The sequence below is a fragment of the Mytilus californianus genome, unplaced genomic scaffold (genome assembly GCF_021869535.1).
Source record: "Mytilus californianus isolate M0D057914Y unplaced genomic scaffold, xbMytCali1.0.p SCAF_7, whole genome shotgun sequence".
Classification (NCBI taxonomy): Eukaryota; Metazoa; Mollusca; class Bivalvia; order Mytilida; family Mytilidae; genus Mytilus; species Mytilus californianus.
In genome coordinates this window covers 33325223-33346455 of record NW_026262723.1, presented here as the reverse complement: position 1 = coordinate 33346455, position 21233 = coordinate 33325223, and the positions used below count along the sequence as shown (strand labels likewise).

The 21233-nt window shown below is 33.1% G+C and overlaps 1 protein-coding gene across 2 annotated transcripts in view; it reads left to right on the top strand.

The window, feature by feature from the left end:
• Window positions 1-21233, top strand: part of LOC127708887 (TATA-binding protein-associated factor 172-like) — an 84079-nt gene extending 62846 nt beyond the window's left edge. The window contains exons 29-41 of one of the 2 annotated variants that reach the window (XR_007985422.1): window positions 3000-3151; window positions 4137-4214; window positions 4795-4858; window positions 5542-5749; window positions 6957-7087; window positions 9310-9432; window positions 9960-10108; window positions 13027-13182; window positions 14087-14164; window positions 15142-15271; window positions 17324-17415; window positions 18217-18999; window positions 20567-21233. Coding sequence is in view for 1 of the 2 variants with exons in the window: in XM_052214047.1 (XP_052070007.1) it covers window positions 3000-3151; window positions 4137-4214; window positions 4795-4858; window positions 5542-5749; window positions 6957-7087; window positions 9310-9432; window positions 9960-10108; window positions 13027-13182; window positions 14087-14164; window positions 15142-15271; window positions 17324-17415; window positions 18217-18484 (1629 nt within the window). In the remaining variant the exon portion in view is untranslated. The other variant, XM_052214047.1, reaches the window with a different exon arrangement.

Here is a 21233-nt window from a genome sequence, read left to right as displayed (position 1 = left end):
GTTTTATTCAGGGGGGATTTTCCAGTTTTTGTCGAGCCTGCGACTTTTGTCGCAGAAAGCTCGACATTGGGATAGTGATGTGGCGGCGGCGTTAGCTAACTTCTTAAAAGCTTTATATTTTAGAAGGTGGAAGACCTAGATGCTTCATACTTTGTGTATGGATGCCTCATGTTACGAAGTTTCCGTCAGCCACATGTCCAATGTCCTTGACCTCATTTTCATGGTTCAGTGACTACTTGAAAAAAAAGTTAACATTTTTTGTAATGTTAAATTCTCTCTTATTATAAGTAGTAGGATAACTATATTTGGTATGTGCGTACCTTGCAAGGTCCTCATGTCCGTCAGACAGTTTTCACTTGACCTCGACCTCATGTCATGGATCAGTGAACAAGGTTAAGTTTTGGTGGTCAAGTCCATATCTCAGATACTATAAGCAATAGGTCAAGTATATATTTGGTGTATGGAAGGACTGTAAGGCGTACATGTCCAACTGGCAGGTGTCATCTGACCTTGACCTCATTTTCATGGTTCAGTGGTTATAGTTAAGTTTTTGTGTTTTGGTCTGTTTTCTTATACTGTATGCAACAGGTCTACTATATTTGGTGTATGGAATGATTGTAAGGTGTACATGTCTAGCTGGCAGGTCTCATTTGACCTTGACCTCATTTTCATGGTTCAGTGGTCAAAGTTAAGATTTTGAGTTTTGGTCTTTTTTTCTAATACTATATGCAATAGGTCAACTATATTTGGTGTATGGAAATATTTTATGATCTATATGTCAGTCGTGCAGGTTTTATTTGACCTTGACCTCATTTTCACAGTTCATTGCTCAGTGTTAAGTTTTTGTGTTTTGGTCTGTTTTTCTTAAACTATAAGCAATAGGTCAACTATATTTGTTGTATGGAAGAATTGTTAGCTGTACATGTCTGCCTGGCATGGTTCATCTGACCTTGACCTCATTTTCATGGTTCATTGGTCAATGTTTAGTTTTCTTGGTTAATGTTAAGTTTATGTGACAGTTGTAATAAAGCTTTATATTAAGGACTATCAACATGATATCAGTGATTAGTAAAGAAGGCGAGACATTTCAGCGTGTGCACTCTTGTTGGACAACAACTCAAAAATGCTTTAAGCAGTTCGCATGAAACTTTGGTGAATTATTTATAGCTATTGATGTAATCTCCCTATAGATTTTCATAAATTTCAAATATGACATTGAGAAGAAATTGAACTTTATTTGTTTATAGTCTGGCAACAGATTCATTAAGTATTGCGCAACAGCACAGTGTATTGCACAACAGCAAGAAATCTTTAATTGAATATAAATTCAATTCATATAACCGATTTCAAGTTCTTTGACTACATTTATTCAGAAACTATAATATGTCAAATATTTAATTACAATCCAAATTCAGACCTGTATCAAGCTTGAATATTGTGTCCATTTTTGCCCCAACTGTTCAGGGTTGGACCTCTGCGGGTGTATCCAGCTGCCCTCAGCGAATCAGTTTATTTCTTAATTAAGAACTCCTTTTTTCATTCATAAATTACTTTAAACTTGGAAATATAATTTTGCTTGGAGTTATAGTTTCTTAAAAAAGTATTGTCATTGAAAGAGTTGACATATTGGAATGTACATTTATTCTACATAGTTCTATGGTACCAAATCAAAAGTTTATATAAAAGAAAGAAGTCAAAGGTTTCCCATCATAGTTAAGTTACATACATTTTTTTTGTACCTGAGGTCGTTGAATATAGATCATTATATAAATAAGGAGATGTGTTATGATTGCCAATGAAACAACTATCATCCATACTTAACAGTAACAAACCACATTTGCAGAGTTGAATAAAATACAGTTGATAACATTTACTTATTACTAAAAAGAAAATGCCTAACTATTTTAAACAGTATTTGAATATCAATTATATGGTCATTTTTATAAACTTCCTGTTACAAAACTTTGAATTTTTCGAAAAACTAAAATTTTTCTTATCCAAGAATAAATTACCTTAGCCGTATTTGGCACAACTTTTTGGAATTTTGGGTCCTCAATGCTCTTCAACTTTGTACTTGTTTGGCTTTATAACCATTTTGATCTGAGCGTCACTGATGAGTCTTATGTAGATGAAACGCGCGTCTGGCGTATTAAATTATAATCCTGGTACCTTTGATAACTAATTTGACTATAAACATAGATAAAAAAAGGTACAAACTGGACATAATGCACTAGTTCATAAACAAGTGAGAACAATCACCTTCATATAGTGCTCAGAATATGACATTCATATAACTTGTTCAATATCATTAGAGAACTCTAAATCTTAAATACTGAAAGCCACCTCTGATAAGTACACCTGTAATTAACTGCCTTTACAGCGCTTTCGCGCTTTGATTACCACGAGGAGCCGCATCACAAAAGGATTCTCGGGGTTTGCTAATATACGGAAAAAGTAATCTCACTTCGTACCCCGAAAATTTAACCACATATGTGAAAATGTCTCAGCTTCGAAACGAGCCATCATACATATCCAAGTTAACGATATGGACTGAGCAACAGAAGAAAACGTTGCCATTACCGCCTATGGAGAAACAATTGAGAACATTGACCCAGCTGGACATGAACATGCTAATGTGATGTAAATATGAACCCTTAGTACTAGACGGACATGCTGACAGGGATTTATAATCAAGACACATGTTCAGACTCCAAACTGCCCAGTCTTTTGCTCTTACTCCTGCTGCATGCTTAGCTGTACAATCTCTGCATGGTAACGAACCCTTGAATAACAGAGATCTGTATATTATCATTGAAGGCAAAATTTCTGATCCTTATTTACATATGTATATAATAAGGAGAAGTGGTAGGATTGCTAATGAGACAACCTTACCTGATATATGGTTAATTTTGTTTTGCCCTGAATCTGCATGAAATATTAGCCGCAAGATATTAAACAATCTGCAATCAATCAATCAAATACTAATCTTATAATTTCAGAATACAAAAGGTCCTGATTGTGTACCAATGCCATCTATTGTTGTGTGTCCACCCACACTGATTGGTCACTGGGTATATGAAGTTAACAAGTTTGTGGATGTGAAATATCTGAATCCTCTGATGTATGCTGGACCCCCAGGGGAGAGAACTAGGTTTGTAATATTGTCATTTATGTTATATATTTATTAATGATATAGATGGGTTACTCTGATGTATGCTGGACCCCCAGGGGAGAGAACTAGGTTTGTAATATTGTCATTTATGTTATATATTTATTAATGATATAGATGGGTTACTCTGATGTATGCTGGACCCCCAGGGGAGAGAACTAGGTTTGTAATATTGTCATTTATGTTATATATTTATTAATGATATAGATGGGTTACTCTGATGTATGCTGGACCCCCAGGGGAGAGAACTAGGTTTGTAATATTGTCATTTATGTTATATATTTATTGATGATATAGATGGGTTTCGAATGACGTAATTTGAGTTTGAGTTATTTCCCTTGGCAGCCATTTTGAAGGGATAAATGGTTGATTTTATTATTTGATTAACCATAGTAAAACATGTGATACATACAAGTCTGATAAGAGATCATTACTAGATCGTAGTGATGAATTGAGCAAGGGTAAATGAAATAAAAACTGTTCAGGAAAACCCTTTTTCTCAAGTCTAATGGTCAGTATAACAAGTTGAATTTTGCTGATTTATGAAGGATCTAAACCTCCAGAATGGCAACAAAAGGGTAGGAACTCTTGCTCAAATTGTGTCAATCGAAACCTTTCTATAGCAGAAGACTATACTTACATATACATATACTAAATAGTTGGGTACGTATTCAATGTATCTTATAGTTCAATTTAACAGTCATATATTTGTATTGGTCATCTTTTCCATTCGTCTGTGCAAAATTTGCATGTACCTTTACTGAAAGAGAAAGGCAAAAATTATTTGAAAGCCATTCATGGCAAAATTCACGTTTAGACTCCATTTTGTGATGATCTTACTTTAAATAACCACAACAGATATTTTTTGTTTAGTCAGGTGCCATATTTTGCACAAGAAACAAACACTGGCGAAAACGCTGACAAATACAAAAATAACATATTTTCTATTGGTTTTTTTTTTCTTCAGATTACAGAAGAAAGTAAAGAAGCACAACTTGATAGTGGCATCATATGATGTTGTAAGGAATGACATTGATTTCTTTGGGTTAGTATTCTGTATCTGGGGCTCTGATTAAAATTTATAAAATGTTACCGGGTATATTGAAATGGTCTCACTATTTTTTTTTCTTGTCATATTATTTGTGAAATTAGCTGGTATTCTTTAGGTTATGAACTTAGCAACTTTTTCAAAACTGCTGTTTTTTGTTGTTGTCAAATAATGATGTTACTGCCATGTGTCCATGATTTGTGAATTAATTTTTTTGTTTGTGTATATTTTGCAAGTCATAAATATTTATCAACTTTGATAGTTGAAGATTTCTACAAAGAATTTCAAATAATTTTTATGCCCCTGTCGAAGCGGAGGGGGCATTAAGGTTTACCTTTATCCGTCTGTTCATCCGTCTGTCCTTAATTGTAGCTATGTACTTAATATATGTTTTAATTTTGTTTAAAAAAAAATGTCCATGGAAAGTGAGGCACACAGTATTCACACTTGTATTAAAATGGCTGAAATTTTTTTTTAAAAACAAACAAATACAGATTGGATTTAAACTTAGCTTTAAATCTGAATGGGAAAGTCAAAATTCATTTAGTGAAATTAACACATATTTTTGTAATTTCAGGTCAATAAAATGGAATTATTGTGTACTGGATGAGGGACATGTTATTAAAAATGGTAAAACAAAGGTATGTTTTACTTTAAGATCATATAAACAGAGAAGAGGTCCAATTATCAAAAGAGACAAAAATTCACATGAAAATGTAAAAATTTAATCAGTATGTAAAATTACTATGGACATGATGGACAGTGCAATAAAGATTTGGAAGCATATTGAAAATTATAGCAAAGCTTGTTTGAACATTTAGTAAGATGTATTTATTGACAGTTTACTGAAATATACCTATCCTACATTGATGCTGAAATCTTGTAATTACATCCTGAACACTGTTGTTTAACTTCTACCTGTACATATATCTGGTTTAATTTGTTTTACCGATGGCTAATTAACCAACTCTGTAGTTCATCAGCTTTATATAAAGATAGGAAGATGTGGTATGATTGCCAATGAGACTTCTCTCCACAATTCCCTAGATTATGTAAATAATAATTAAATTTTAACAATTTTTTTAATTTTTCAAATTTAAGACTTCATCAAGCACACGCAAGTAGTAGCATTTGACATACGCCAGTTGAAATGTGGATAAATTAACAAAGGAACCTATAGAATAATTTTGACCCTCTTTAACTTAATTGCCTTAGCTGATAAGGAATTGATTGTTCATCCAACAAATTTCCAAACCTAAATTCTGTATACTAACTACAGTCTGACATAATTTAGCTTACCAGAGTTTTTTTTATTCTGTTTCAGTTATCAAAAGCTGTAAAACAGCTGACCTGTAACCACAGACTGATATTGTCAGGGACCCCTATCCAGAACAATGTCTTGGACTTGTGGTCCCTGTTTGATTTCCTGATGCCTGGATTCCTGGGTACTGAGAAACAATTCCAGGCCAGATATGGCAAACCCATTCTACAAAGTAGGGATGCCAAGAGCACGTCTAAGGAACAAGAAGCAGGTAGATATATAAATGTTTCAGTGAAATTCACTATTTCAGAAGCTAATGCATTCTGGGTAATATTTTTAAAATTGTACACCAAGATGTTGTGATTGGTTAACTATCCTAAATAATGAATATCCAACTAATGGTACGAAATAATATTCATTTTGATATTCATCCAATACCGGTATTCTTAAGATTCTGAAATGGTAAAATGCAGTAGGCATTGTTAGCCTCTGATTTTGATTTTCCTGTTGACTTTAGGCTATGATTTGATCTTATTAAAAGGCAAGATCTAACATTAGAAAAGGTTAAGAGGTGTCCAAATGCCCCCAAAATACTATTTATAAACCCTATTATAACAATCCATCGAAGTTCGTAGCTGTTTTTCCTAATACAATTCATGCTGGTTTTTATCTTTTACTTAAAATAATTGATTTAAGACAATGTTATATTACATCATTTGTGCTTTTGTTTGGCATATAATCTTCATTATTTTGAGCAAAGGGCAAACTTTCTGTACAGAGGGTCAAGTTACTTCATAAGAATACAGTCAATTGCTTTAAAAATGACAAGCAGACAAGATCAGTTGACTGATGCAGCGATCCAGTTTATCCATCAAACATTTAGATTAGTCAGAAATTAGTGTTGAGTAAAAAGTTTTTACTGCTAATAAAAATGATTAAAACAAAATGTATTCAATACTGTAAATTCAGAAATTATTGTGTGCATTTATTATTGCGATTTTTGAAGAATGGACAAAAATGCGAGTCTAATTATTGCGATTTCAGGAATATCTGCATACTGATGTATGTATCAGATATCAGAATGCCAGTTCTAATTATTGCGATACTCATCTAATCGCATTATTCGCAATAATAAAAACCTCGCAATAATTTCTGAATTTACAGTATATAGGAATATATAATATGATTTTTATCTTCATTAGGTAAATAAACTCATCCTAGATACGAGGATTAAAATTTTGTACGCCTGATGCTTGTTTTGTCTACTAAAAGACTCATCAGTGACACTCGAATCAAAAAAGTTAAAATGCCAAATAAAGTACGAAGTTGAAGAGCATTTAGGACCCAAAATTACGAAAGGTTTTCCGAATACGGCTAAGGTTATCTATTAGAAAGAAATCTCATATTCTAGAAAATAGACTAAATATATATAAGATTAATACATATAGAACTAAACTGTGTTAATCATGCTTTTACAGGAGCATTAGCTATGGAATCTCTTCACAGACAAGTCTTACCGTTCATCCTAAGAAGATTAAAGGAGGATGTATTACAGGACTTACCCCCTAAAATCATACAGGATTATTACTGTGATCTCAGTCCATTACAGGTAAGTCAAATACAGGATTATTACTGTGATCTCAGTCCATTACAGGTAAGTCAAATACAGGATTATTACTGTGATCTCAGTCCATTACAGGTAAGCCCATTGTTTTATTAAGTCTCCCAAACGAAGTTTGGGAAGACTTATTGTTTTTGCTCAGTTATTATTATTATTATTATTCTTCTTCTTCTTTTTCTTCTTCTTCTTCTTCTTCTTCTTCTTCTTCTTCCTCTTCTTCTTCTTCTTCTTCCGCCGCTTTTAAATTTGAACTTGTCCGCACCTGTTCTCCAAAACCGCTTGTAACGAAGTTTGGGAAGACTTATTGTTTTTGCTCAGTTCTTATTATTATTATTATTATTCTTCTTCTTTTTCTTCTTCTTCTTCTTCTTCTTTATTCTTCTTCTTCTTCTTCTTCTTCTTCTTCTTCTTCTTCTTCTTCTTCTTCTTCTTCTTCTTCTTCTTCTTCTTTTAAATTTGAACTTGTCCGCACCTGTTCTCCAAAACCGCTTGTCAGATTAACTTAGGGTTTCACAATATGTTAGACTAACATGTCTAGTGGTGCAATCAGGGTTTTGTTTGTGCAATGGGGTTTATAAAGGGGTACTTTGAGGGGCAAAAAGAAAAGAGGGTTTTACTATAGAACCCTAAGGGATTTTATTTTTTTAAATTTTCAAATGATTATAAATTGAAAACCGTTTGTGATAGACACAATCTTTTTAATTGAAAATGTTCTAAATGATAAAGCCCATTAAATGATATACAGGGTTAGTCCCCAGGGGTCACCCCCACCCCCTGCCATTTAAGAAAGTTCTAATATCTTCTAAGTGGTCAAGATCCCCACCCCTAAACCATATATATTCTGGTTTGTCATGCTAAGATGGTTTGAATGATATACAGGGTTAGTCCCCAGGGGTCATCCCGACCCCCTGCCATTTGAGAAAGTTCTAATATCTTGTAAATGGTCGAGATCCCACCCCTAAACCATATATATTCTGGTTTGTCATGATAAAGCACATCAAATGTTATACAGGGTTAGTCCCCAGGGGTCACCCCCACCCCCTGCCATTTAAGAAAGTTCTAATATCTTTTAAGTGGTCGAGATCCCCACCCCTAAACCATATATATTCTGGTTTGTCATACCAAGATGGTTTGAATGATATACAGGGTTAGTCCCCAGGGGTCATCCCGACCCCCTGTCATTTGAGAAAGTTCTAATATCTTGTAAATGGTCAAGATCCCCACCCCTAAACCATATATATTCTGGTTTGTCATACCAAGATGGTTTGAATGATATACAGGGTTAGTCCCCAGGGGTCATCCCGACCTCCTGTCATTTGAGAAAGTTCTAATATCTTGTAAATGGTAGAGATCCCCACCCATAAACCATATATATTCCTGTTAATCATGTCTAGAACATTTGAATGACGTATACGGTCAGTCCCCAGGGGTTCCCCCCACCCCCAATGTTCTAATATCTTGTAAATGGTCGTGATCCCCACCCCTAAACCATATATATTCCTGTTCGTCATGTCTCGAACATTTGAATGACGTTTAGGGTCAGTCCCTAGGGGTTCCCCCCACCCCCAATGTTCTTGTATCTTGTAAATGGTTGAGATCCCCACCCCTAAACCATATATATTCTGGTTTGTCATGCCAAGATGATTTGAATGATATACAGGGTTAGTCCCCAGGCATCACTAATGCATATAACTTTACTGGACCAAACCAATTTTCACAGGACTTTGTCCAATGTCAGGCGACCCTGGGAATTACGAATTATGGGAGCTTCGTTTGGGAGACTTCGTAACAGCATCCTGTTACAATCATTTCTTGTTAGTAATGCTTTTCTATGGTTTGGTTCTAAGTGTATAAGCTTCTTTGAGTTATGACATACTGTGTGAAATGTTTTCTGTTACTTTGGTGTTCTACTTTTTGTTTGAAGAAACACTTTTATATGCAATATGTCATGCATAAATTATATATGATTTTTATACGCAAAAATTAAAAATGTTTGGTCGTATATTGGTATCACGTTGTCGTCGTCGTCAGCGTCGTCCCAGTTATGTCATTTAATTGTTTTAGTTTTGCAGCATACGTTGTTGGATATAATACTCCTGTATTTCAATTTACCATTATAATCTGCATGTCCAAACAGCTGATTTTTTATCCAGAGGTCTGATTGATCTCTAACAATTACAGTATTACAATAAATAAACCTTATTTTGCAGGTTCAGTTGTATGAAGATTTTGCCAAGTCGAGGGCAAAGCAAGGTTTGGATGATGTTGTCACTCAATTAGGAGGAGAGGAAGATACACAGAAACAGAGTCCATCAATCGGTCACGTGTTCCAGGTAAAATATCAAGTTTTAGGGTACAATCATTACTGTATTTTCAAGTTCCCTGATAAACTGATTATTTTATGAAAAGTAAATATCGTGTGTGTAGTTTGTTTTAAAGTTTCAAAACTGTATATTAAATCCTAAAGAAGCACAAAAAGGTTTTTAATCAACAACTTGCATTGTATGGTAATGTGATCAGCATTCCTGCTGATATTATTCTTTTTAACAAAAATATCAAAATTTACATGCTGAAAGCAAAAATATGTATTTGAAAATTATTAGAAAAATTTTAGGCCCTTGTAAAGGGTACATATACTCTCAAAGAAATGTTATGAAACTTATACACAATGCTTATTACCACAAAACTCGGATCAATTTTCGAATATGGGTGTCGTCAATTGTATCGTTCTCAATTTATGCTCCTTTATAAATGGACAAATTGCAAGCAGGGGTATCATCTGACTCATGGACACATTTTCCATTCCTTTTATCAAATGTTTATGCTAATATTAAATGTTGAATGATTAATATTTTTGCAGGCATTACAATACCTAAAGAAAGTCTGTAATCACCCATCTCTGGTACTGACGCCAAACCATCCTAAATATAAAGAGATTACTCTCCAGCTCAAACAACAGAATTCCAATCTGCGTGATCTCCAACATACTCCTAAACTAATGGCTCTCAGGTATGTACATAAGAGAGTGTGGATACTCTGACTACTGTAAACTGGGAAATTTAAACTCTGTCTTTTATTTGAGATTTGTCGACTGAATTTAAATTGGTGCCACTTTGAATATGTGATTTCATGTTTGTATTTATTTGTGTGCAGTCTTAGTCCAATGTATCTAGTTCCAATAAAATATTTACGGTTGTTTAGTTTTCGCATATTAACTCTAACCCCGAAAAAGCGAAAATAAAACTGTGAAAATATTCCATTTTTGTCTCGCCTTGACGGAATCAAAAAGCGAGACATAGGTATGCTGTTTCCGGCGGCGGCGGCAGCGTCAACAATGTATTAGTTTGTGATTAGGTCTAGTTCATGGTGAACCACTAGTGGTAGGTCAATGATATTTGGTATGCAGTTGTATTAGCATTGGCACATCTCATTACCATGGAGATTTTTTGGCCTCGCCCCCTCAGTCATGCGCTATTGACTCTGAAACTTTGCTTAGTTTACATGTATTAGTTTGTGATTAGGTCAGTTTATGGGGAACCACTAGTGGTAGGTCAATGATATTTAGTATGCATTTGTATAAACATTGGCATATCTCATTTCCATGGAGATTATTTGGCCCTGCCCCCTCAGTCATACTCTATTGACTTCGAAACTTTTGCTTAGTTTTCATTTATTATTTTGTGATTAGGTCAGTTTAAGGGGAACTGTTAGTGGTCAATGATAATTGGTATGCAGTTGTATAAGCATTAGCACATCTCATTTCCATGGAGAATATTTGGTCCTTACCCCTCAGTCATGGTCTATTGACTTTGAAACTTTAGCTTAGTTTACATGTATTAGTTTGTGATTAGGTCAGTTAAAGATGAACCTCTAATGTTAAGTCAATGATATTTGATATGCAAATGTATTGGAATTTTGCAAGTTTCATTTCCATGGAGATTATATAACCCCACCCCCTCATTATGGTTCATCGACTTTTACATAGTTTACAAGTTAATGTTTGTGTTTACATGTAGCTTTGTTTAAAGGGAACAACTTATGAAAAGTCAATGGTATTTGGTATGCATTTGTATTAGCATTGACACATCTCATTTCTATGGAGATGGTTTAGCCCTGTAACTTCAGTCATGGTTCATTGACTTTGAATATTTGCATAACTTACATGTTAAAGTTTGCTATTTTAAATTCAACATTTGCATTATCAAAATAACATATTAGCGAGACATATCTCTGTGTCAACAGTTTATAATGGATTTCGTGGATACAGATGAACAAAGAATTTAAATGTTAAACAAGTAACAAACTTTCTATTTTGAATGCAGACTTTTTAGCTCACCTGACCTGAAAGGTCAAGTGAGCTTTTCTCATCACTTTGCGTCCGTCGTCCTGCGTCCGTCGTCCGTCGTCCGTAAACTTTTACAAAAATCTTCTCCTCTGAAACTACTGGGCCAAATTTGACCAAACTTGGCCACAATCATCATTGGGGTATCTAGTTTAAAAAATGTGTCCGGTGACCCGGCCAACCAACCAAGATGGCCGCCATGGCTAAAAATAGAACATAGGGGTAAAATGTAGATTTTGGCTTATATCTCTGAAACCAAAGCATTTAGAGCAAATCTGACATGGGGTAAAATTGTTTATTAGGTCAAGATCTATCTGCCCTGAAATTTTCAGATGAATCGGACAACCTGTTGTTGGGTTGCTGCCCCTGAATTGGTAATTTTAAGGACATTTTGCCGTTTTTGGTTATCATCTTGAATATTATTATAGATAGAGATAAACTGTAAACAGCAATAATGTTCAGCAAAGTAAGATCTACAAATAAGTCAACTTGACCAAAATGGTCAGTTGACCCCTTAAGGAGTTATTGCCCTTTATAGTCAATTTTTAACCATTTTTCATAAATTTTTGTAATCTTTTACAAAAATCTTCTCCTCTGAAACTACTAAGACAAATTTAACCAAACTTGTCCACAATCATCATTAGGGTATCTTGTTTAAAAAATATGTCCGATGACCCCGCCCGCAAACCAAGATGGCCGACTTGGCTAAAAAATAGTACATAGGGTAAAATGCAGTTTTTGGCTCATATCTCTGAAACCAAAGCATTTAGAGCAAATCTGACATGTGGGTAAAATTGTTCATTAGGTCAAGATCTATCTGCCCTGAAATTTTCAGACCAATCAGGCAACACATTGTTGGGTTGCTGCCCCTGAATTGGTAATTTTAAGAAAATTTTGCAGCTTTTGGTTATTATCTTGAATATTATTATAGATAGAGATAAACTGTAAACAGCAATAATGTACAGCAAAGTTAGATCTACAAATAAGGCAACATGACCAAAATTGTCAATTGACTCCTTCAGGAGTTATTGCCCTTTATAGTCAATTTTTTACAATTTTCATAAATTTTGTAAATTTTTGTAAATTTTTACAAAGTATTTTCCACTGTATCTACCGGGCCAAGTTCATTATAGATAGAGATAATAGTAAGGAGCAAGAATGTTCAGTAAAGTAAGATCTACAAACACATCACCATCACCAAAACACATCACCATCACCAAAACACAATTTTGTCATGAATCCATCTGTGTCCTTTGTTTAATATGCACATAGACCAAGGTGAGCGACACAGGCTCTTTAGAGCCTCTAGTTTAGGCAAAACCACAAAATCAAATATCAACAAAAGTACAAGTTTCCCTTTATCCACGAAAATTGATACCCACGAAAATAATAAGTGAATCCACAGTATTCAAGAAGGTTACCTCATCAGGTTTTGTTGCACAATTTTAACATTCTAAAACACTATAAAAATGAAAAGAAAATTACAAATTTAAGCAAAATGTTATTACTAAGCACAGAAAAATGTTTCTCTTCTTCATACAATTTATTTTCCCCCCGGTTAATTGTTGTTTTATTTCTATTACAGACAATTGTTAAATGATTGTGGTATAGGGGTGTCCAGTTTCAGTGGTACCAGTGGTCAGGCAGCTTTGAGTGAAGGTCCAGTTGTTGGTCAGCACAGGGTCTTGCTCTTCTGTCAGCTCAAAAGTATGCTGGAAATCGTAGAAAATGATCTGCTCAAGTAAGTAATATATGAACATTATTTATGTTGGGATTTCTTTGTCACAAATTATATAAAACATTAATAAAATTCTTTCAAAGATTGTTTTGTAAGTTTTGCTGTACTGGTAGAAACCTTTTTACTATAAACAGGATATCACATCCTAATTTTTGATGTGGTTTATAAAGCCCTTAAATGTATATACCATCCATGTTTTAAACTTTTTAATCCTTTGAATAAACATATTATTATTATCAATTTAAAACTGTAGTAAGATCTTTGAATATTGTCTTCATTGGTACTAACTATTATTGATTTTGATAAGTAAAGGCATAACTTAAGGTGGTACCCAACACCTTGACTAATATTAATTTGGCTTGTTTAATTTTCATAAAATTTTGACAAAATGTTTACTTTGACCCTTTGACAAAAATATAAAAATTTCAAAAAATTTGAACCAACCACTTTATCAGAAAAATTTCATTGGTTAAATAGCAGTTTGACAAACACTAATTTTGATCATTGAGAAGCTTAATATTTCCTTAACAATACAACGTGATTAAAACGTTTAGCTGCTTTTTACAGAGTTATCTCCCTGTAGTGTTAGGTACCACCTTAATATGTATGGTTATACAGTTATACACACTTTTTGGTCCTACATCTTGTGGATACTTACACTATGGCAAAGCATAAGATCATATTCTTCTCAGACTGGTTATTATGTCCATACACCAAATCCATTGGATGTGTACTGATTGATACTTTAGTTTGGGAAAACATGATTTATTTATCAGTTTGAAATGATTTTGAAGTAGCTTTCAGTATCTTGTTAACAGTTGGGTCCATGTGTATAAAGCTTACACTATGATTACATCTTTGATGGTGAGAAATTATTTTAATTTTCTTAAAATTGTTTTGTTTTCAGAACTCACATGCCAAGTGTTACTTACCTCAGGTTAGATGGAAGTGTACCTGCCAATAACAGACATAATATTGTTAACAGGTATGTAAACATAAACAGTGAATGACATTGGTATATATTATTTTGTAACTGGTTTCATTTATTTTTTTGTGGCCGAGTGGTCTAAGTAGTTACTACTGTAATCACTAGCCAGCCAACACTGAGGTTGTGAGTTCGAACCCCGCTCGTGCAGGTGCACTCGACTCCAATCTTAATTGACTAGGATTGTCAGTTTTCCTATCGAAGGTCGGTGGTTTTCTCCGGGCACTCCGGCTTCCTCCACCAATAAAAACTGGCCACCACATAATAGCCCAAAAGCGGTGCTTAAAAGTGGCGTTAAAACACCAAAAATCAAAATCAAATCATTTATTTTCGTGGGTTACAGAAAAATTATATTTTCCTGGATATTTGATTTCGTGTATTTGCTTAAGTCTATATACATGTACAAGAAAATGTGTACTTAGTTGAAAATTAGAAAAATCGTGGATTACCTATACCCATAAAATCCATGGAAAATGGGTATCCCACAAATAATATTGAATCCACAGTAGGTCAAGAATAATGGAGATAACTGATTGACCCATGGTAGTAACTGGTCAGGTTTTTAATTCACAATTCTATCAAATCTAATTTAAATTTCAAAAGAGGTTATCATGGTAAGTGTCTATCATTTGTAATCCATGAACTCTGAATGGTACTGATAGTGAAATTAGAGTTTTGACCCCAATTTCAAGGTCCACTGAACATAGAAAATGATAGTGCAAGTGGGGCATCCGTGTTCTATGGACACATTTTTGTTTATGAATAATTTTTTTGTGGATTTTCAAAGGGACCATATTAAAATTAAATTTACTGAAGTTTATGCAGTAGTAGACAGGGCAGTTTGAATTGCCATTTTATAATAATGCTATTACTTTGTGACCAGTGAAGGTTGTTATTGTGAAAAACTACGCAATTATATGATAAACTAGCTACCTTAATGAATGACATCATAAATGTATTTTTTCTTCTAATTAAAGGTTCAACAATGATCCATCTATTGATATTTTATTATTGACTACTCACGTTGGAGGACTTGGATTAAATTTGACTGGTGCTGATACTGTCATCTTTGTGGAACACGATTGGAATCCAATGAAAGATTTACAGGTATTTGAGCAGGCTGTTGCTAGGGAACACTTCTATTGTCCTGTGTAGTCTGCTGCATCACATTAACTGTTAATCCTCAACTACTTAAAAATAGCAGGACGGAATTAATTTATAATTATCACACAGATTCTACTACCGTAGAAAGGCTTGTATAGATCGCACTGGTACATAGTCCGCACCCCCTTCTCCCCACGAAATTTTAGGTAAAAAAACTTTTTGTAACTGTTAGAAAAGGTCTAATGAAACTCCGGTAATTTCAAATCCTGTGCAGTCGTTTGCGGTATTTTCTTGGAAAAACCTGTTTTCCATCATCAAACAGAAGCTGAAACTGCTTGTAAATGATTCTTGAACGCTTCATGATTGTTAAAATAAGTTTAATTCACTTAAAAAACAATTTAGAAACTTGTGTATGTTTAAACAGGAAGTTTAAAAAGCACGCGTAAAAGAAGAAATTAACCGGTGAGAGTCGAAATCCGTACATAACAGATATCACTATAATACGACTTTGAAAGTAAAACAGTTCCATCCTTTTGTAAAACAGTCTTTAATATATCTATCACATTAATGTTTGAAGGGTCTTAAGCTAATACAAACCATATTAGTCAGTATGAAACACCAAAACGGAACGAACAATAACCGATTACGTTTTGTAGTTTACAAGTTCTAAGCTGGTTTACGGTTGTCTTTTTCACTATGTTTGTATCGTTTCAATCAAGCAGATACCAGTTTATTTAAACCAATGCATTGAAAAGAAACGAGAAATTTGTAATGAAAGGTTTAATTTTTATATTTATCAGTATTAATTTGATATTGAATAGAAATAACTTATTAATATGGATGAGTTAAAATTATTAGTTTGAAAAATGATAAGAGCGCCCTCTACAATATAAATAACAAAGATGGCGGAACGTAAACAAACACTTGCCCGCGAAATTGAAATTTTTCTCTTATTTCTTGCTTATTGTACTCTATAGTCCGCACCCCGTCTGGAAGGTCCAATTTTGGAGAATAAAACCGCGGACTATACAAGCCTTTCTACGGTACAGGACAAACAGTTTTGCACTTGTTTTTTTTTTTTTATCAGTGATTTTTGGGATTTCCCATACCAAAACATGGAATTTATAATCTCTGCTTATATCAGTTTGTTAATCAAAAACTTCTTGAAGACAGCTTGACAGAATTCAATATAACACAAGTTTTTCCACAGTGCATGAAGTTGTAAACCAACTATTTCAATTTTTGATCTGGGCAATTTTTTCGGTTTCACATGATATATCATGGACATAGTCATTTCAGCTTATGTTAGTGTATATGTACATTTTTTACGCTGTGTTTATTTTCATGTATTTAGTGGTAGCTAGGTACAGACAAATTCAAATGCAGCTTACATGCATATACAAATCATTGAATAAATATCCCCAGGATTTACAACTGTACATGCATGGTTATCTTGTTTGCCTTACATTACATCAATTGAACTGTGAAACAACAGTTATCCATACAGAAAACCAATGAAGGAAAAAAGGACAAAATGTAACAAATAAAGCCAAAAGCCAAATAAGACAGCCTTATTTCATAACTAACAACTTGATTGAATAAAAACCTCTGGGAACTGTTTTGATGATTAAATAATCTAAGTTCATTTTGTTTTGTATTCTTTACATTGTTAAACTAGCAAAGACTTAATGAAATTTAAATAAATATTTCAGGTCGGCGATTTATGTTTTGATATTTTTGGAAAAAACTCTGAAAACTTATACATGCGAATTTATCTAAAAAAACAAAAACCTGACCAACTCTTTTTTATGGCTGGATAGGACACATAGTTACATATTATATTTTTTTTTGGGGGGGGGGGGGGGGGGGGGCAGAACCATTTTGTTACAAGATTCTGTAGCAATATAAATTAACTTTTCTTGATTACTAAACATTTCATGGATTCATTAATACAAGTAACTTTTATGCAAAAAAAAAATCTTTTTAAGAACAGCTGCCTTAATTTGAATTGCTACAATATGTTTCCAATACAAACTTTATTGTCTCTTTTCATAGGCCATGGACAGAGCACACAGAATTGGACAGAAGAAAGTTGTCAATGTATATAGGCTGATTACAAGAGGAACACTTGAGGAAAAGATCATGGGGTGAGTTTATACTGCTTCTAAGATTGGTGGGCCCTTCTATGCTCAACCAGATGATAACGAATGGTTTAAGCAAAATGTGGAAAGACTGAAAAAAAACCATTGGGAAATGATAAATATTTCACAGAAACAGCAGTTTTATTGCTGTTTTTATTTTGGGATTGCTAAAATATCTTCTATGAATAAACATCATAATAAACTTTATTGCAAAACATGAAACCCTGGCGGGTTAAAATGCAAACATAGTACATTGTATACACAAGTGACAAGAAACATAATACATGATAAATGTTTTAAACAAGTCAAGTTGATATTAATAATATATATATATATATATAATAATTGACCAATGTGGACCCTATTTTCACAATTCCATAGATTGCTTTATATAGTCTACAACACTAGACAAAATATCTTTATTGGGATCTAGAATAGTTTTAAGTTTAGAGTTTGAGTCAAGCTGGTTAAAATTAGGATAATGGGTTTTAATTGCATTTATAAGGGAATGTCTTACATTACTGTTAATTTGGCAATGAAGGAAAAAGTGTTCCTCATCATCTAAAATTTTACAAACTTTGCACAGTCTGTGTTCTCTTTGAATTTTTTTATAACGTCCTAATTCAATTTCCAAATTATGATCACTTACACGTAATTTTGTTACAAGTTGACGACTATTAAAATTGTTTAGATCCCATACACCTAACAGAAAGACCTACTATTTATTTAAAAAAAACTTCACTCAAAAATGCATTAAAATTTCAATTCAACTAACTTAGTATTTACTGATTCATTTTAATTTTTCAGTCTTCAAAAGTTCAAAATGACAATTGCTAACACAGTTATCAGCCAAGAAAATGCCAGCTTACAAAGCATGGGAACTGATCAGTTGTTAGACCTGTTTTCATTGGATGAGAAGAACAAAGGAGAAAAGATTGCAGGCTCATCACAGGGAGACAAATGGAATAGAAAGGAAAGCATGCAAACTGTTATCGAAAGTCTAGGGGAATTATGGGATGAATCACAATATGAAAAGGAATACAGTCTGGACAATTTTATGGAATCTCTTAAATGAAGCATTGTATGTGGGGTTTAAACTATTACAAAATACAAACCTAATCAGATAAGTAATTAGAAAATAGCCAGCAGTCATAGATTTAACTATTTATAATGACCTGGAATTTATTTTTGGACTTTTAGATTATGGTTTGTTGATGTAGTGTTTCCTACGTCCTGAACATGCATGAAATATTCGTCACTGGACGTTAAGCAAAACCAACAATCAATTGTGTAATGTTTCCTCGTGTCTGTTTTGAAACTTCTGAATAAAAACTTGTTCTTAGCGTCAGTGAAAAGGTCAAACATTGCAGGGTTATATAATTGCTCAGTTGTACACCATAACAACACATTCCTTCCTTTTTTTGTCGTAATTCCAAAAGCCATTGTCCTGTCTTTTAATTTGTTGAGGATAGGTGGACATTGCCGATTTTTTTTAACTGGTGATAAGAGTAATTTTCAAATATTGATGAGGAATTCTATAAAACAAGTACAATTTCTAGTTAAGTTGATGTAAATTTCTAAATATTTAAGGTAGCACTACAGTCAGAATTTTCTGACTCCAACCAACAGTCTTTAAAGATTAATTTCTCCAAAACTACTCGATGGATTTTTAAAATCTTTAACTCATTTTAAAGCTGAAATATAACTCTTTCTAAATCTATAGATAAATTTATTTTTGGTATGATTAATCTCAAAATATAGCTCATTAATTGCCAAAAAAGTGGTCTTCCAACTTGGATGAAAATGGCACATTCAGGTCAAATGGTAGTAAAAATTTGTTTTCATCCCTTTAATCAACCATTCACTATCTACAAAACTGTGTCTCAGATTTTTGATATATGCCTCCAGTAATAAGATATATTATTTTTACTGCTGGATGCCAAACCTCATTTCACCTTTCATCTTTGGAGACCTATAAATTCATTTAGAAACAAATTATCCAAAAACTGGGACACAGTATTGTAGAAAATACTCCCTTCAATCACATATATCAAAGTCAAGCCAAAGGGGGTACCCATAAAGTTTCTATTTTCATTTTTTCCTTACAATTCTCATGAAAAAATTGTTCTGAGAAATGACCTTAAAACTGAATTTCCTCTTAAGAACCCCTATAAATGCCACATAAATACAAAAATTCCACTGGGAACACCCCAGGAGTGTTCTGACACCATTACTTTATCAATAGAACCACACACATTGTGTCTTTGATGCTCTAATGCTGTAAAATTTGCATTTTGTGTGCACTGTATAACACTAACTTGGCATTTGGCGGGAGTTTGACGTCACAGATTTGACCAACATCTGTGATGTAGTAATTAAATAAAGACAAAGCTCCGCCTCTGTCCAGACAGTCTAAGATAAGAGAATAACAGGATTGGCCAGCTGCATCATAATTAATATTTAACATCATTATTCTCACTATAAAGAATAATTTTCATTTGAATTTTAAAAAGAAATATAATATGACCATGATGACTGAAATTAGCTAATATATCAAAATTAAAATACATGTCCATAAAAAGATCAAGACCATCCCCTTCTTGAAAATAGACTGTCCAACATGATTTATGAGTTTCATGGAATTAAAAAATTTCACATAAACTTAAAATTAGTTAAAATGCCTAAAATTATTTTTAAATGTAGAAGACCAAAGACGAGAAATTTATACAGGCAGTCAGAGGCTTTCAAAGATATTTTCACACTCTTTTCCATATTTTTTTTTCATTTTGGTAGATTTTTTCCCTTTAAATTTTTTCCTATTCATATCTTTTTCTTTTTGTCTGTTCTAAACTTCCATGTTTTATAAATTAGTTTTGTTGCAATGCAATGAGATATTTTTATCTTGTGGTCAGGGATTAACAGCTGGACACTGGTATCAACAGATGATTGACATATTAGCCCCTCCCAAATGCCTATATATTTAGATTAATTACATGTGCTTTTATTTACAAAAGTTCATTATCAATTTACTCCCTGTTGTGATATGATAATGACTTTGGGATTTTTACAAACTGTGCAGAATAATACTTACTTCAAAATTATGTGATAAAAAAAATATCTTCAAAAAATCATTGTTAGACTGTAGTGCTACCTTAAGTAAATAAACTAGATTCCTATATATAAAACTAAGGACAGGCTTGATATATTTCCTGTTTGCCAAAATGTGTAATTTGTGTTTTTTTTTGTGTTTTTCACAAACTTTCTGCTATTTAGTTAAAATGAATTGAAATTGAATATAAAAAAGATATGTCTGAAAGAGAGGTAACTCTTACTGGCCTTGAATTATGAAAATAAGGAATAACTAATATTCTCATAAACTTTCATTGTAAATATCCTACGGGGACAAAACTTCAAGAAAAATGTTTTCGAGGCTTTTCATCTTTGACATCCTCAAGTTTGAAAGACCATTGATACTCTGTTTATCTTCATTTTCCTAGGAAACAACAATTGCATAGGCTGATGATGTCATTCATTGTCTTTTTACTCGACTGGGAAAATCCCATATCACTCCAGTAGCGTGATATGGAGAATATGTGAAAATAGATTATATTTATATGTTTTCTCTATTAAAAAAAAACAAGGATATTATTCTTCGTATTTAATAAAGAAAAGCATGTGGAATAATTGTCACTTTTTTTTAAATAATTGTGAAATTATATTTGTATGGAACATGCCTGATAGTGCTTGAAAAATAGATTTATTTGGGATTGTCTTGAAATCATGAATATTGATGTAATATTTACATTTTATTCATATTTTATGTT